Here is a 17277-nt window from a genome sequence, read left to right as displayed (position 1 = left end):
ATGTCTTTCTTGTCATGAGATGCCCAAAACTGACCCCAGGATTCAAGGTGAGGCCTCGCCAGTGAAAGGAAGGAAAAACCTCCCTCATAGGATTTTTAACCTCCTAATCTTTTCATAAGGAAATCTCTCCAACAGGGACTGTCCCCTCCAGCACCGGGACAGAAGCAGCACAGGGGAAAAGTGTGAAACCAAAGTGAAATGAGAACTCACAGCAGCTTCTTCTGCTCCTCCCTGCAGGATGCTGTGGACTGGGTTGGAGATTACAATGAGCCCCTGACTGGTTTCTCCTGGAGAGGAGGATCTGAGCGGGAGACCACCGGAATTCAGATATGGAGCGAGGTTTTCCTGGTGGACAAGCCTGATGGGACAAAGGTGTGTTGCCTCTTGTTGGTGGCCAGCTCGTTTTTCTCTTCCAGCTGTTAAGACTCTTCTGCCTTCTCTTAGGTGGCTGTGAAAGTTTAGAGAAGGTTTTTAATGCCTTATCCCTAATTTAGCATGGATGGGTTTAATGCAGTGAGATGATATGATGTCCCAGTGTCCATGCTATGCTCTCCAGGTGTCCCTCTAACTCTGTGCATCCCAGAGTTTATATCTGTGCTATTCCCACACATCTTGGATCTGAAGTCCTTGCAAATTACTCCCCTTCCCTGGAGCAGCAGCTGTAAAATGGACTTTCTCCATTCAGGGTGGTCAAATACAATGCAAAATGGGATTTTGGAGGCATCCTGCAAATTCAACTTGCAGGAATATTTTGTATTTGCCTACTCTTTAATGCAGAGCCCGACACCAAAGCGGCACTGAGTCATTCAGGGTGTGATTTCTAGTGCTGGCTGAAGGTGTTCTGGGTTAAGGAGGTGCAGTAAGTGTTTGGTTTCTATGACACAAAGCTGATGCAGACTCAGGAAAAGACTCCTCTGCACTGACAGCAAGTGTTTGAGGAGCAAATTTGCATTAATTTCAGTGCCTGCTGGAGTCATCCTCCATTCCTGGAGTCAGGAATGGCTGGAGCTGCTCTTTCCCCTTGTCCTCCACCAGCAATAACTCTGAGGCAGAAGCAGTGAGATTCCCAGCAGAATAATGAAGCTGGCATTCCACCCCCCACCCCTTTGGCACGTGAGGGTGGATTTCCTTGGATGCAGATGCCGAGGGGGTGCTGACAGGGATCTTTGTGCCCGGGCAGGTCGCGGTGCTGCTGATGGACACGCAGGGGACCTTTGACAGCCAGTCCACCCTGAGGGACTCGGCCACCGTGTTTGCCCTCAGCACAATGATCAGCTCCATCCAGGTAAGGAACCTCTGGGCTGGGGGGGGCTCACTCCCCAGGAACCACAGAGCCTGGCAGGGCTTCCCTTCCTGCCATCCCGGTGGGTGGGACGGGAGCTGTGTCTTGGGACAGAGCTCAGCACATCCTGAAAATGGAGCAGCAGGAGAATTATTTGGTTCTGAGAAGCCTCCAGGCTGGAGCATGACAGCCCGTGGTGCTCCCAGGGCCTGTCTTGTACCACACCAGTCCCCACCTGGGACTTTGCCTGTGTGCCCATGGTGGTGTTGGAGGCTTTAACAACATCAAATGTGTGTTAGCCTGAAGGACAGGCTGTTCTGAAGTCGGTTTTTTATTTAAATGCAGGTTTATAACTTGTCCCAGAACGTGCAGGAGGATGATCTGCAGCACTTGCAGGTAAGAGAAGAGAAGCTTCAGGGTGACATAATTGTGGCCTTGCAGGACCTGAAGGAAGCTGCAAGAAAGATGGAGGGAGACTATTTACAAGGGCCTGGGGTGACAGGAAAAGAGGGAATGGCTTCAACCTGACAGAGGGCAAGATTAGGTTAGATATTGGGAAGAAATTCCTGGCTGTGGGGGTGGTGAGGCCCTGGCACAGGTTGCCCAGAGAAGCTGTGGCTGCCCCTGGATCCCTGGAATCCAGGGATCCCCTTCCAGGCCAGGTTGGGCAGGGCTTGGAGCCACCTGGGATAGTGGGAGGTGCCCCTGCTCATGGCAGGGGTTTGGAAACAGATGATCTTTAAGTTTCCTTCCAATCCAAACCATTCTGGGATTCTATTCCATGATTGTAAATTATAAGCCTGGATGTTGCCATCTGGTACTGGCTCAGTACAGGTGACCACCCTAAGGGTAATTCCAGCCCTGGCTGTTGGAGAAAAGCAGCTAATGGGATTTTTGTGGCACAGGTGTCCTGCTCATTTCCTGGAATTACCTCCTGCTTTCCCTTCTGTTTAGGTGATTGATTGATTGATTGATTGGTTAGGTAGGTTTTTTCAGGAGCTTAAGGAAAAGGAAAGCAAAAGTCCAGCTGAAAAAAATCAGCATTTGAAGACTTCTGAATTATTTCAGTCTGTAAATATTATTAACAATAACACTGAATTTAACACTGAATTTATCCAGTGCAACTCCGATCTTCCAGTTTGGATTTTAAGCCGTTATTGTTTAACGAGTTGACCCACTTTTAGGCATCTGTGAAATACATTACTCTGCCTTCAGTTTGAAATTAAGAGTCCAGAAAGGCTGGAGAGTCTTCAAATCTTGCTTGTAGGCTGATTTTAGAGTCTTTGCACAGCGGGAAAGTACTTATTCCTGAATTCATTTCCGCTCGTTCCTGGAGTGTTTAGAGGGAGCAGGGCTCCAGCAGTTCCCTTGGAGCACGTGAAGTTTCTGGTTGGTATGAAAGCAGCAGCAAGCAGCTGATTTGAGCCATTTTGCACAGATTTGGCAGCCAAACCCTCCAGGCTGAGACCTTTCACGTGAGGGCTCAGCACGGTGATTGTCTGTAACAGCTCCGGGTGCCTCTCGGATGGGGACGGGAAGCCCAGAGACTGTTTGTGTTCCAGCTCTGCACATGGAGCTGTTAGTCCTGGATCATAAATGTCCCTTACTCCTTCACAGAATCATAGAATTCCCTGAGCTGGAAGGGATCACGAGGATCATCCAGTCCAACTCCCGGCCCTGCACAGAGCACCCCAACAATCCCACCCTGTCCCTGAGAGCGTTGTCCAAACCCTCCTGGAGCTCTGGCAGCCTTGGGGCTGTGCCCACTGCCCTGGGGATCCTGTTCAGTGCCCAACCACCCTCTGGGGGAAGAACCTTTCTGTGAGATCCAACCTAACCCTGCCCTGGCACAGCTCCAGCCGTTCCCTCAGGTCCTGTCCCTGCTCACGGCGCTGTTCCCGTGTATCCCACAGCCCAGCTGACTGTCCTGTTCTTTCCTTCTCCTTCCAGCTTTTCACCGAGTATGGCCGGCTGGCCATGGAGGAGACATTCCAGAAGCCTTTCCAGGTGAGTTCCCGGCCGGCTCTCTTGTCCCTGAGCCCGTTGGCTTCACCACGAGGTGTCACTGCAGGATGGGAGGAGATGGGATTGCCCTGGGATGGGCTCAGCTGCTCCAAGGAAAGGCTTTGTGCTTCGCTGCCCCCAGAGAGGCTTCCAAATATTTCCAACATCCTTCTTTCTTTCCTCCCTGAACCCTTGCCTTCCCAAGAGCTCTGCCCTGTCCTGCCAGGCTTGGAGAGCAGTTGGTTTTGCTGCAGGTTTGTCACACTCTGTGCTTGGAGACTCTGCCCAGCTTTTGCCAGGGAATCCCTGCTCCTGGCAAAATGAAGGGACGAGGATTAGCAGAGCTGTGGGAAGGCTCAGTTTAAGTGGGGGTTTAGCTTCAAATAAGGGACATCTGTTCACCCTGCTGCTTCCCGACCTGTGAAAAGCTGCTGTTCAAAAAAAGGAGAGCTTTGGGCATCCACAGCAGGTGAGGGGGTAGTTGGATGGGGGTTTGTGAACTTCCCAAAGTGGAAAATAGCAGAGAACAAAGCATGCTGCAAAAATTCAGAGTGATTTGGAATGGGTTACAGCTATTTTACATTTGCTTTCCAACATAAAAAGAGAATTGTTGTCCTGGAAGGACTGAGGGGTTTATAGGCTGTCTGTGGTCAGGAAGTGGAAGTGAAATTAAAAGGTTAGAAAATATGACAAATGGACAAAATTGAGATCTTGGGGGAATTTTAAGGGTCTGTTGGATGCTGGCATGAGCAGATGACTGATAAAGGATGTGAAAACTACCAGTAAAAATACAGGACTTGTAGTAGCAAGAGCTTGAAGAAAGTTGTAACATGGTAGAGCAGAAAGCCAGACATTAAATAAATATCCCTGCTCCTTATTTAAGAACTGTGGGGATAATACAGCCAAATATTCCAGTGAAAGTGAGATACTTCCTACTCCATCAGTAAAAAGGAGGCTGTAAGGGGAAACTTAAATATGCTTAAATCATTAGGGCTGAATAATAGGCTCTGATTTTACCAAAGACTTTAATTGCTGTCAAGTCACACAGTTGGTGGATGGTGAGTCTTGTCAAACAATCCCATTATCAATTTTTAAAAGACACGAGCTTGGTTGATAAAGGTAACTCTCACCATGTCATATCTCCTCCTCTAAGCCTTATCTCCCCAAGATGCTGATTAAAAGCAAATGAAGTCAGCATTGTCTGGTTTAGCCCATTGTTAATGGATTAAAAACTCATTAACTGATAGATGCCAGAGCGCGCTGAACTAATTTTAATGGGGAATGATCATCCTTCAGAAGTGTTTCCTCAGGGTCCCCCCAGGCTCTCTCTGGTTCAGTGTCATCTTCAGTAATGATCTGGGGGGAAATATCAAGCAACTGCTTGTGGATGTGACAAAATGTGGTGGAAGGATTGATGGTGATGTGCCCAGGTGAACTCTGGAGATCTCCTGTCCACATCCCAGCACGGGCTTGTTCCTCCAAAACATGTTTTTAAAGACAGATGAGGTTTTTTGATTAGGAAGCAGGAAAAATGAGGGTGAGGAGGCCCTGGCACAGGTTGCCCAGAGAAGCTGTGGCTGCCCCTGGATCCCTGGAAGTGTCTAAGGCCAGGGTGGAGCATCCTGGGCTAGTGGAAGGTGCCCATGGCAGGTGGTGGGACTGGATGAACTTTTAGTTCCCTTCCCACCCAAACCACTCTGTAATTCCATGATTCTCCAAGTGGGATGGTAAAAAACCTGCAGTTTCACTGATCCTGCTGGAAGGGAAGTGAGACTTGGCAGTGGAAAATCAACGTTTTCCTTCAGCTCCCTCCTCTCCACGGTGTGTCCTCACACCGAGGAGCCCTCACCAGACACCAGCCCTGACTGTGGTGCCTTCACAAAGGGGTGCCTGTCTCTCTGCTTGGCAAACACAGCCCATCTGGAACAACTTTACTCGAGGGAAAAAAATAATAATTCCCAATTCAAGGCGTGCACAATGTGTTTGTGGAAAAGTCCTGAACATGGACACGTCCCTTAAGCATCTCATGGGCTTCGAGAGAACAGCGTGTCCCCAACCAGCTCACTGGGTGCAGTGGTTAGAAAAGGCCAACTCACTGTTCTCTCCTTTTTTTTTTTTTTGTTTTATTTTAACCTTTTCTGATGTTTTATGGAAGAGAAATAAAGAGCAGAAATATTTCCCCTCCCTCCACTGGATTTTTGTTCTAAACATAGACGAATTTTAGGGAAATTCCAATGAAATGGATTCCACTTGCTGACCTGCCTATTCGTGTGCATGAGAGGAGCCCTGGCAGCCCTGCCAGACCCTCCTGGACTTCCCCCTCCAAACCCTTTATTTCTTGCATGGGATGTTGGTCCCTTGCACAGACGAGACATTGGAGACCTGATTTCTTCTGAAAATATTTCATTTAAAGATTCAAAGTTGACCCTTCTGGTATTTATTTGTTTCTTGCCCAGGAACTTTGAATGCCTCAATAAAGATTACAAAAGCCAGTGATTTCTTATTCACCCTCGTTCCTCTGCATCTGCTTCTCATTAAAAGTCTGTCTGGAAGGCTGCCCAGTGAAAAAGGCTGAAAAAAAAAATGAGCCTGTAAAATTCCCATAGGATGGAACTAAATGTGGCTGGAATTAGGGAGCTCGCTGCCTTTTGTCCTGGTTACCAACAACCTCTTCCCCTGCTGTGCAGTTGAAATGATTGATGATGTTCTCCCCGCCAGGGAGTCAAACTGGTGCAGCAGTTTGGGGTGTGCTTCCCCCCTTTTCTTGTCTGCACGGTCTCAGTGCCATGATGGGGTGGCAGGAAAGGCAGGAGGTGCTGCAGGAGCTGGGAAAAGACTCAGGGCAAGGTTTTGTTGTGGCATCAAATGGGGGTGAAGGTGCTGGTGGGGTTCAGCCACCGCTGTGGACTCCGAGCAGCAGCTCACTGTGACTTGGTGGGTGCTGTATAACACTGACCCCACTGTTCTCTGGCTCTGTTTTCCAGTCCCTTATATTCCTGGTTCGTGACTGGAGCTTCCCTTATGAATTTTCCTACGGATCTGATGGTGGTGCAAGATTTTTGGAGAAGCGGCTGAAGGTGTGTTCTGTCTGCTCTGGGTTCCAGGTTGGGTTGGACGGGGCTTGGAGCAACCTGGGATAGTGGAAGGCATCCCTGGGGGTTGGAACTAAATGGTCTTTAAGATCCCTTCCAACCCAAACCATTCCATGAACCTGGAATCTGCCATCACTGGGTGTCAGGAGTGAACTGCAGTGCTGGTTATGGTCACGTGCAGCCAGTGCCTTAAAAATCACAGGAGAGGCATTTTGGGAGGATGAATTTCCTTGCCGTGTTCAGTGGCTTCTGCCCAAGCCCAGCTCCCTGGAACTCTCTTTCTGGGAGAGGCAATGGATTCCCAAGAGACCAGGAATGATGTTTTAGTAATAGGTAGTTTTGCACTAAAAATGATGGGCAAGGGCTCCAGTGGGATTAATGGGGAATTGCATGGGTGATCTGGGAGTGGAGAGACCTAATTAAAGGCAAGACAAGAAAGTCCCTGGTGGGAAATCCCAAATGTTTTTGTATTCCAGTCATACACAGACATGCACATTTTCTGAAGGATAATAACATGCCCCGGGCCGTGTGGTCAGAGATACACCAGTTCCTTGGTCTCTGGAGGAGCCTTGCCTTTGTCCTTGCGCAGTAAATCCCTAAGGGATATCCTTCTGTGTTGCTTTTTCCTGCTCTAAGTGTGGAGTATGCCATGCTCCTGCCAGCGCTGCTGGCCCAGCATTATCCCAGTATTCCCATCAGAAGGAAAATCCCTCTCCCCAAACCGGGGGAAGCGAAGGGGCAGCACCGATCTCTTTGTGGTGACCAAGGGCCTGAGGGAACGGCTGGAGCTGTGCCAGGGGAGGGTCAGTTTGGACCTCAGGAATAGGTTCTTCCCCCAGAGGGTGGTTGGGCTCTGGAACAGCCTCCCCAGGGAAAAGGTAATGACTTCAAACCTGCCAGAGCTCAAGGAATGCTTGGACAACGCTCTCAGGGACAGGGTGGGATTGTTGGGGTGTCTGGGCAGGGCCAGGGGTTGGACTGGATGATCCTTGTGGGTCCCTTCCAACTCAGGATATTCTGTGATTCATTCTCTCTTGCAGGTGTCAGGAAATCAGCACGAGGAGCTGCAGAACGTCAGGAAGCACATCCATTCCTGCTTCACCAAAATCTCCTGCTTCCTCTTACCTCATCCGGGCCTCAAAGTCGCCACCAACCCGAATTTCGATGGGAAGCTGAAAGGTACGAAGGCAAAGCTCTGCTTTTTAAGCTGATACACCTCAGATACCCTGGCAGAGTGTCCTGCTTATTCCTGAAACCTCTATAAGTATTTTCCATGAAAAAACTTCCGGGAGAGGAGTTGGATCCTCCTCCCAGTTATGTACACACACCCACCTGCTTCTTCCCAGTCCAGCAAGACAGACATGGGAGGCCAAAAGGTGTGGGAGGCTGAAAAGATCTGAGAGTTGCTGGCAATACCCGCTGTCAGGACACTGACAGGCAAACTGGGAAGGGCAGGGATGAGGCTGGAAGTTTATGGAATGGTGTTAAGCCTGCAGTTAATTCCTGTGCCTCACCAGGCTCGGAGTGGTACAGCCTGGTGCTCGTGGAGGGTGGAAGGCCGGTTCCACGAGACCTTGAAAAGCTTTCCAGGGAATATTTAATCCTCCTGACTTATCTGATCGGTGGTTTCCCTCCAGGGCACACTTAGTTCAACAGATTAAAAAAAAGAAGGAAGGAAAAAAAGAGAGAATTCTCCACCCCGAAAGGAGCCACGTGCTGTGGGTATTTTTAGGTATTTTGTTGTGAGCTGCTCACCAGTGTGGCTGGTTCCAGGCTGCTGCAATCTCAGCAATAAAGTGGCCCATTAGCCACTCCAAATAAATCAGCAGACAGCTGCAGATGATGGTTCTTCCCTGCTTTTGTCTGGCTTGTGCTCAGACTTGTTCTCCCGGCAAACTCCGTGCCGAGCAGTGGGAGGGACAGTGAGGCAGCAGGAGGGAGATGTGCTGCTGGAAACGGAGCTGGTCTCTGTAGTTCCCCCTTAATTTCAGGTGCTGAGCAGGATTGAACAAGTGGTTTGTGGAGAAAGGAGTTGTCAGCAGCTTCTTGACACAGTTTTCTTGTCCCCTCAGAGCTGTGCTCAGCTTTTTGTGCTCTGGTGGAGGGAATGTGGGAGATCTTCTCTGCTCTCCTTATCTTCCAAATGTCTGGCTGTTACACTGTTTTTTCTGTCTTCAGTCCCATGTAGTTTAATTTAAATGGCAGCACTAGCAATCCCACCAGTGCCTGAGAGCTTTGTCCAAATGCTCTGTCAGGCCTGGGGATGTAACCATTCCCTGGGGAGCTGTTCCAGTGCCCAATCACCCTCAGGGGGAAGAACCTTCTAGTTGAAGGTGTCCCTGCCCATGGCAGGGAGTTGGAATGAGATTGTCTTTAAGGACCCTTCCAACCCAAACCATTCTGTGATTCTCTGATGCCACTGTTTGGACTTTTTTTCCAGAAATAGACGACGAGTTCATCAAGAACTTGAAGATTTTGATTCCTTGGCTTCTTAGTCCTGAGAGCCTGGATGTTAAGGAGATCAATGGAAACCATATCACCTGTCGAGGCCTTGTGGAGTATTTTAAGGTATTAGCCTATTTTTTATTCACCTGTAGCCTTTTGCTCTAATGAAAGGGGAAAACAGGAGCAGTCAGGGCTGCCCTGATAGTCCTGACTCACTGCAGCAGAGGGCAAAAACCTCATGGACCTGTATCTGACCTCACAGTGAGCCCAAAATCTGGGAGGAGCTGTTTTCCTCCCCTGGAGAATGGAGGACTAGAGGGGGATGAGCTGAGGGCTGTATTCCCATTGCCTTTGGAAAGAGCTTGTTTTTGTTGTCATGACTACTGGGACATTTCCATGCGAGACATGGGTGAGTAATTCTCACCACCTGCTCCCCAGAGCTACCTGCCTCTGGCTCCTTCTCCCTCAGGGAAGGACAGAGGTAGGTGCAAATCCAATGGGAGGGTGTGAGTGGTGGAGGGAGAGCCTGGAATGACTGACCCAGGGCACCCTGGGTCTACCTCGAGCCACGTTACGTCGCATTTCCTGACCGAAGCCATCTCGTGCCAGGAACATCCTCCTCCTTTAGATCCTGTCAAAGCTGTGTCTGGAGCTGGGTGGGGGTGGTTGGTGTTGCTCATAAGTGCTGCATTCCTTGTGATTTCCTGTTTTCCAGGCATACATAAAGATCTACCAAGGGGAAGAGTTGCCACACCCCAAGTCGATGCTGCAGGTACGTGAGTGGGAGCTGGTGGGAATCCATGTGCTGGAATTGCCATTAATTCCCAGAATTGTCCAGCTAGTGCAGCACATTGGGTCTTCTGTGATTGCATTCCAAAAGCCTTAATGTAACAACCCAAGGAGCAGCGTTTTGGGAAGCATTTGGCAGTCAAGGGGCCTGACGTGGCTCAGGAATTGCCCCTTGGATGGGCTGTGGGGAATTGCTGGCTGCACAGCTCGGCTGGAATGATCCCCCACAGGTGAATAGGATCCGTGGGGCCACACAGGGAGGTGACAGGGTTCTGCATATGGGCAGTGGCTCCTGGGCTGCTGCTCCACTCCCGGAGCCAGCCGGCATTCCGGCATTCCGGAGGGTGCAGCTGTGGCTGTTTACATACGGCTGAGCCTTTTATCTCTTTCCTTGCTGTTTCCCACAGCCAAAGCCAAAGATTTCGTTGCTCTGGCTTGGAGGGAGGGAATCCTCTCTTCATGCAGGCTTTTGGATGTGTAAATATGGGATGATCTTATTTGGGATTGGTTGGAGAACACACTTGGCTAAACAAGGGAGCTCCTGAATTCCGGGTGTCCACACATGTGTCCTGGCTGTGAACACATGTGGACCAGAGAGCTACTTCCTGCTGTTCCACTGCTTAACCCTGTCCTTCTGCACCTTAATTTTGTGCCCCTTTTGCCCTTCTTACAGGCCACAGCAGAAGCCAACAATTTAGCAGCAGTTGCCACTGCCAAAGACACCTACAGCAAGAGGATGGAGGAGGTGGGTGGTGCTCAGCATGTCTGTTCACAGTGCTCCTGTCCCTCCTGCCATAGATTCCTGGGATCCTGGAATGGTTTGGGATGGAAGGGGCCTTAAAGCTCATCTTGGTCCAACACCCCTGCCATGGGCAGGGACATCTCCCACTAGACCAGGTTGCTTCAAACCCCTTCCAGCCTGGCCTGGGATACACTCCCAGGGATGGGGCAGCCACAGCTTCTCTGGGCAACCTGTGCCAGGGCCTCCCCACCCTCATAGGGAAGAATTTTTTCCCAGTATCCCATCTAACCCTGCCCTCTGGCAGTGGGAAGCCATTCCCTGTGTCCTGTCCCTCCATCCCTTGTCCCAAGTCCCTCTCCAGCTCTCCTGGAGCCCCTTTAGGCCCTGGAAGGGGCTCTCAGCTCTCCCTGGAGCCTTCTCTTCTCCAGGTTGAACAGCCCCAACTCTACCCTTGTGGGGAAACCTCCCTGCTTGGTTTCCTGGTAGAAAATGTCCCTCATGAATTTGTCCAGGTGCCAGGGTTTCAAGGAGGGTCTGTACTATATTCCTGGTGGAAAAAGGCTCTTTCTCCCAGGCTGGAGGAGAGCAAAGCCTGATATCATGGCAGGACAGGGGAGGGGGAGTGACACGTGGTCACTGCTTCATCCCATGGCAGCTCTCTGCAGACCACGTGGCCTCTGCTGAGCTTCCATTCTCTTCCCAGCATTCCCCAAAAATGTGATGGAGTGGGGTGGTCACCTGTGCCATGGCTGGTGCTAATTAGGGGATAATGTCATTATAAACTGGCTTTTCACCAGTGTCCTGCTCTGTCAGCCCATCCCTCAGCTCTGGTGAGGGGCTGGGTGTGATGTTTTAAGGTGGAGCTCAGACCCCCAGCTGTCTCCAGCCACCTCCAGGCCCCCACTCTGTTCATCCATAGTATCCCAGGATTATATCCCAGAACACTGGAAATCGCTGCCGGTTGGCAGGAAAAAAACCATGGAGCTGCATGGCCAAACTGCACCTTAAAACTAATATATCCATACTCTGATGCAGAAGGAAAATGCTTCCAAATAGGGTTTTCCAGCTCTGGAAAAATGCTGGGATTCAGGGTCAGTGTCGGGAAGCTCTGAGGGAATTGAGCAGGGAGCTGTGGGGTGGGGCAGCAGCCGTCTGTTTAACCGGGTGCGTGGAGCGATTCCTGCAGGATCCAGTGGTCCCGTAGAGCCCCAAATCCCGGCGTTTTGGACGTCTGCGGGGTGGTGACATTCCAGGTGCCATCCCAGTGCCTTTCCCAACGCAGGTCTGCGGGGGGGACAAGCCCTTCCTGGCGCCCAGCGACCTGCAGAGCAAACACGCGGAGCTGCGGGAGGAGGCGGTGCGGCTGTTCCGGGGCGTGAAGAAGATGGGAGGGGAGGAGTTCAGCCGGCGGTACCTGCAGCAGCTGGAGGGGGAGATCGACGAGCTCTACATCCAGTACATCAAGCACAACGACAGCAAGAACATCTTCCACGCCGCCCGCACCCCGGCCACGCTCTTCGTCGTCATCTTCATCACCTACGTCATCGCCGGCGTCACCGGCTTCGTGGGCCTGGACATCATTGCCAGTCTGTGCAACATGATCATGGGCTTGACACTTATCACACTCTGTACCTGGGCTTATATCAGATACTCTGGGGAGTACAGAGAACTGGGAGCAGTAATAGACCAAGTGGCCGCAGCCTTGTGGGACCAGGTAGGATAAAACAGCTTTTGGTTTAAACAGAAAAACAACTCCCCCCCACCCCACACCCACCCCGCTGAGTTCTCCAGGGGATTTGCCTCCCTGTTGAGATGGTTTGGGATTTTTTAGGGTTGTTAGAGCCAGCAGATCCAGCTGCTCGTGCTGTGATCTGTGCCCTGGTTTAAGTTTTAATCCACTCCTTAGACCTTCCAGGTGGGGAAAGGAGGGACGGAGGGATTGCTTTCAGTGCAGTTTGTGGAGTTTGCTGCAAGGTGAGGTGTCTTAGGGATGTCAGAGCAGGGTGAACAGCAAGGCTGGAGCTGCATCCCTCAGCCTCTGGAAAACAAGCTGTGTAGATCTGGGCTGGGCATGAGAAAACTCAAAGCAAGCTCTTTTGTTTTGGCTCTTTTTTTTTCCCCCTACTTGTCTTACCCGTCACCAAATGTGAGTCTGTGGAGCCTCAGACCTTGTGGCAATGGGGCTGCTCTGCCATGGATCCCACTGGGATCCTCAGAGCCGGTGTGTGTGCTTGTCCTGTGCGTGTCTATGTCAAAAAGGAAGATCCATTTCCCTCCCGTGGTTCAGGGCAGGGATTTTGGCTCTCCTGGGTCTGCTGGAGGTCAAGGCCAGGTTTTGCCTCTGCCTGTTTTGGCACCAGGCCTTGCTTTCCTGTTACAGCCCTTCCCTCTTCCCAGTGCAGAGCTGGGGAAAGCCCAGACCCCCTCTGCCCATCCAGGGGTGCAATCCATGTTCCCAGAGAGCTGGAAAGGCTGCACTGGCCTCCTGCTCTTCCATGGCAGAGCTGGGTGAGCTCATCCCTCAGAAGCCACCAAGGGTTTGATTCCTGGCAGGAAGGGCCATTCCCCAGACCTTTACCTGCTCCTTCCCTGCTTTTCATCCACCAGCAAGGTTTCCATGGAGAGCAAGCACATTTCCCTATTTCCCTGTGCTGCTGGAGCTGAACGTGCAGCTTGGGGAGAAAAAAACGGAAGCATTTACTGATCAGTTCCTTCATTCCAGAGCTGGGTAGTGGCAGCACATCACCTGTGTCCCAGGTGGATTCATCCTGGCTTCCCTGTTCCCAGCACCCACAGTAACCCCCACTCCAGTGGCTCTTTGCTCAGGGACACTTCCCAGCTGCCTTTGGGATTTGCTGGAATATTCAAGCCCAGCGTTTGCCCATCCCGGTGCAGGCAGCAGTGGGAGTTCAGCAAGAACAGCACACAGCAGGAAGTTGCTGCCCACTTACAAAATGCCCAGCTGGGGGAAAATAAAGAGGTTAAAGTGCCTGGAGCTGCTCCATGGCTCCTGCTGGTCCTCCATGGCTTTCCAACCAGAGGGAAAGTTCTCTGGAGCAGGAGCTGTGCAGGAGGGTGGTGCTGGACTGGGTACTGAGACTCTGCCCCCCACGAGCCTCAGGGCTGCCCCAGGGGGATTCCAAGCACTCATGGCTCCCATGGAAGTGGGACTGGATACAGGAGGGATGGATGGAGCAGTGAAGGGTCCTGCCTGTTTGGGACACAGCAGGGATGAGCTCCATGTGCTCCCATGGACACACGTGATACACAGAGATGTTTCTCTCTCTTTCTGTCTCCCCCTTCCCAATGCCTCTCCCAGGGAAGCACGAATGAGGTAAGTGGCTCTTTGTTCTCCGCATGTTCCCTCGGGCCAGCTGGGCCCTGGGATCCCGGGAAAAGCCTCTTGGACCCGGCTGCACGTTTGGGATTGTGGAGGACTGGGACTGTGAGGGCTCTGGGCAGCAGCTCTGGTTGTTCCCTGTGATACCAATGACTGGGGAAGGGCGTTGCTGTGGGAAGTGCTGGGAGCCAAGTGGGGGAGAGACGTGGGCAGGGAGGGTGATGATGTGATGGGGATTTTCATCTCCCATCAGTTCTGTTTGGGGATTTTCCAGTTGTGCTGAGAGGTCAAACCCAAACCCAGTTTGTTTTGGAGCACCAACTGTGCAGGTGCTTCTACCCCCCTCAGGTGTGACCAACAGGGATGTGGAGCTGCTGGAGCAAGTCCAGAGGAGGCCATGGAGCTGCTCCAAGGGCTGGAGCCCCTCTGCTTTGGAGACCTGGGAGAGCTGGGGGGGTTCACCTGGAGAAGAGAAGGCTCCAGGGAGACCTGAGAGCCCCTTCCAGTGCCTAAAGGGGCTCCAAGAGAGCTGGAGAGGGACTTTGGGACAAGAGATGGAGGGACAGGACACAGGGAATGGCTTCCCACTGCCAGAGGGCAGGGTTAGATGGGATACTGGGAAGGAATTGTTGACTAGGAGGGTGGTGAGGCCCTGACACAGGTTGCCCAGAGAAGCTGTGGCTGCCCCTGGATCCCTGGAAGTGCCCAAGGCCAGGTTGGACGGGGCTTGGAGCAACCTGGGCTAGTGGAAGGTGTCCCTGCCCATGGCAGGGGGTTGGAATGAGATGGTCTTTAAGGTCCCTTCCATCCCAAACCCATTCTGGGATTCCATGATTTATGGGCACAGCCACAGCAGCCCCTCCTGGGCCGGGCTCCTTCCAGCTCCCCTTGCCCGGTGGTGCAGGATCCCAATGCCCAGCTCTTTGCCAGGCCAGGGGCAACTGGAACCTTGTTCAGGCAGAGCCTTGTCAGCACCTGATTAACCCAAGACAGATTTCCCACTAATCTGCATTTACTGCTCACGTACCTTAATCCAGGATTGCAGCCAAGTGGCTCCCCAGTGAGGCTGTGACAGGACAGCTCCATCCTTTGTGCTGTCACCAGAGCCTGCCAGCTCCATCTGTCAGTGCCAGCACACTTCAGAGCCACTGAGTTACGTGTGGAATTCCTCAAAAAGAAAACACAGCAGTTAAAAATCAGTCCATTCCTCCCCTCCCAGCCAGGGCAGCTGTTTGGTACCTCACTGATACCAAACCAGCAAGAGGCAGAACGGGGGCTTTGCTGTGGATGAGCTCTTGGACAAACCCTGCCAAGCAAAAATCAGCGCTGAGACACTGGTTTGGCATCAAAAAACCCCCCCAAAATAGCCCAAAATGCTGCAAGGTCAGTTATGGTTTGGAGGTGAACTGCTCCACCAGTCCTCTCTGTTCCCAGACAATCCCAAAACACCACTTCTGTTCCCTTTTGGGATGGGTTCAGCATCACCTTGGACGTCCCTGGACTTTTCTCATCCCCCACCTTCCTCCTCCTTCCTGCAGCTTCAGCCTCCTTCATCCACACCCTGAGCACATGAGGAACACCCTGTCAGTGTGAGGGTTCCTGCCTGTCAGGTGCCTCTTCCCAGCCCCTTCCAGAGCTAATCTTGGCTCACCAACAGTTCCCAGCAGGAGCTGGTGGGATTTGGGTTGTGTTTTTTTAACTCCCCCAGTGACAATTTCATTTAAAATGGGAATGTCAGAGCCATGACAAGTCCTCTGCAGCCAGACCTGTGTCTTGGCATCTCCTGTGCCTTTTGTTCTGGGATAAAGGTGAGGGATGAAGGGGGATGGTTGGATGGGGGAATTGCTTCCCTTTCACCAGCCCGTGGCCGCTCTGGTTCAGCACCGCAGCCACTCCTGAGCGTCCTGACCCTGGAGTCACTCCAGGACTAGTGGAAAATGGTAAAATCAGAAGGGAAAAAATTGGCAACATCAGCAGAAAAACGATCAGGACAATGACCTGTCACCGCCCGGAGCCCTGGGTGTGATGCAGTCACGGATCTGCCTGGTGGGGAAAGCGAGCGCTGAGGCTGCAGGAATTTAACTCGTAGGGAAAAACAACCCCCGGGTGTCTCTTCCTCGTCGTCCAAATTATTGATTGAATACAGCTCAGAAGGGGTGAGATGTTTGAAAAATTGGAACTGTAGAATCACAGAATTCCTTGAGTTGGAAGGGACCCACGGGGATAACCCAGTCCCACTCCTGCACAGACACCCCAACAATCCCACCCTGTCCTGAGAGCGTTGTCCAAACCCTTCTGGAGCTCTGGCAGCCTTGGGGCCGTGCCCACTGCCCTGGGGAGCCTGGGCAGTGCCCAACCAGCCTCTGGGGGAAGAACCTTTCCCTGAGATCCAACCCAACTCTGCCCTGGCACAGCTCCAGCTGTTCCCTCATTCCACAAGCTGGGGATCTCTGTGTGTCGGACACTTGTCACGTTCGCGTCGGTGCATGGAACAAACATGGGCTGTGTTGGGCCGCTGCGGAACGAGCGTGGGGTTGGGAACAGGGTTGGGAACGGGGTTGGGAACGGGGTTGTAAGCGAGCTGTGTGTCTCTCCCCAGGCCTTGTACAAACTGTACAGCGCGGCCGCCACCCACAGACACCTGTACCACCACGCCTTCCCCGCCCCGCGCTCCGAGCCCGACGGCCCCGACAGGAAGAAGGTGTAAAATCCCAGCACGTCCCCGCCGATGCATGATGGAGGTGGTGCCGCCGCCGCCGTCTCCTCCTCGGATCCAAGCCCCTCACCCTCGTTGTCCACCCCAGACGCCGCCAGGAGCGGGGAGCGCCGGTGCCGCTCGGGTGCCGCTCGGTGCCAGCACGGCGGTGTCCGTCCGTCTGTCCGTCCGGCGCGGCCGCAGCCGAGCGCTTTGGTCTGTCCCAGCCAGCGACTCCCAGCTCATCTTCAAAGCCTTATTTCCCCCCTTTCTTAATTAGTTCCCACTGAGGGAAACAGTCATTTACGTGATACTGCAACTAAAAGAGGCCGAAGCTTATCCAAAAGCCAATTTATTTCAGGTACTTGAAAGAGTTATAACATGTAACCACTTTTTTTTTTCTCCTTCAATTAACTAGTTAATGACATAAACATAATTAAAGGTGTATTAACTTGCTTTATCAGACACTGTAAGGGCACTTCTGCTGTGGAATGTTAACGATGTGTGGGGAACGGGGCCGTTTCTGTTTGTCTGCACAAAGTGTCACTTTGTAGCTGTGTTGGAGGAAGTTTCACTGTATTTCTGTACATATTTATCCATGATAGTGCATAGGACGTGTCGTACAGTTCTATTCTTTTATTGTCAGGACTATTAAAGTTTGCTTTTGGTTCCTAAGAAGTTGGTTCGACGGGGAAAAGTTATTTACTAGCAAAAAAAAAGTTCTTGACCCCTCCTCCTCTGGCATTTTTGACATTTTTGGTTTCATTTTGGCTCTCAGAGTTGGTGTTTTATGGCCCAGAACACTGTGATTGGAGCATCCCAAACCCACATGACTTTTCCTGCTTGTAAGAGCAGTTTACCTGATATTCTAAAAGGCCCAAGAATCAG

The 17277-nt window shown here is 51.9% G+C and overlaps 1 protein-coding gene across 3 annotated transcripts in view; it reads left to right on the top strand.

Annotated features, from left to right (window-relative positions):
- Positions 1-17067, top strand: part of ATL1 (atlastin GTPase 1) — a 29714-nt gene extending 12647 nt beyond the window's left edge. For 2 of the 3 annotated variants that reach the window (XM_027703999.1, XM_027704001.1), the window contains exons 3-14: positions 238-372; positions 1181-1285; positions 1628-1678; positions 3233-3289; positions 6271-6363; positions 7419-7557; positions 8819-8946; positions 9539-9595; positions 10286-10357; positions 11637-12068; positions 13674-13688; positions 16294-17067. In XM_027703999.1, the coding sequence (XP_027559800.1) occupies positions 238-372; positions 1181-1285; positions 1628-1678; positions 3233-3289; positions 6271-6363; positions 7419-7557; positions 8819-8946; positions 9539-9595; positions 10286-10357; positions 11637-12068; positions 13674-13688; positions 16294-16401 (1392 nt within the window). In that variant the 3' untranslated portion in view covers positions 16402-17067. The remainder of the gene's footprint in view (positions 1-237; positions 373-1180; positions 1286-1627; positions 1679-3232; positions 3290-6270; positions 6364-7418; positions 7558-8818; positions 8947-9538; positions 9596-10285; positions 10358-11636; positions 12069-13673; positions 13689-16293) is intronic. The other variant, XM_027704000.1, reaches the window with a different exon arrangement.
- The last annotated feature ends 210 nt before the right edge of the window (positions 17068-17277 follow it).

Source organism: Neopelma chrysocephalum, unplaced genomic scaffold (genome assembly GCF_003984885.1).
Source record: "Neopelma chrysocephalum unplaced genomic scaffold, ASM398488v2 Primary Assembly neopelma1_253, whole genome shotgun sequence".
NCBI lineage: Eukaryota > Metazoa > Chordata > Aves > Passeriformes > Pipridae > Neopelma > Neopelma chrysocephalum.
This window is presented reverse-complemented; position numbering and strand designations above follow the sequence as displayed.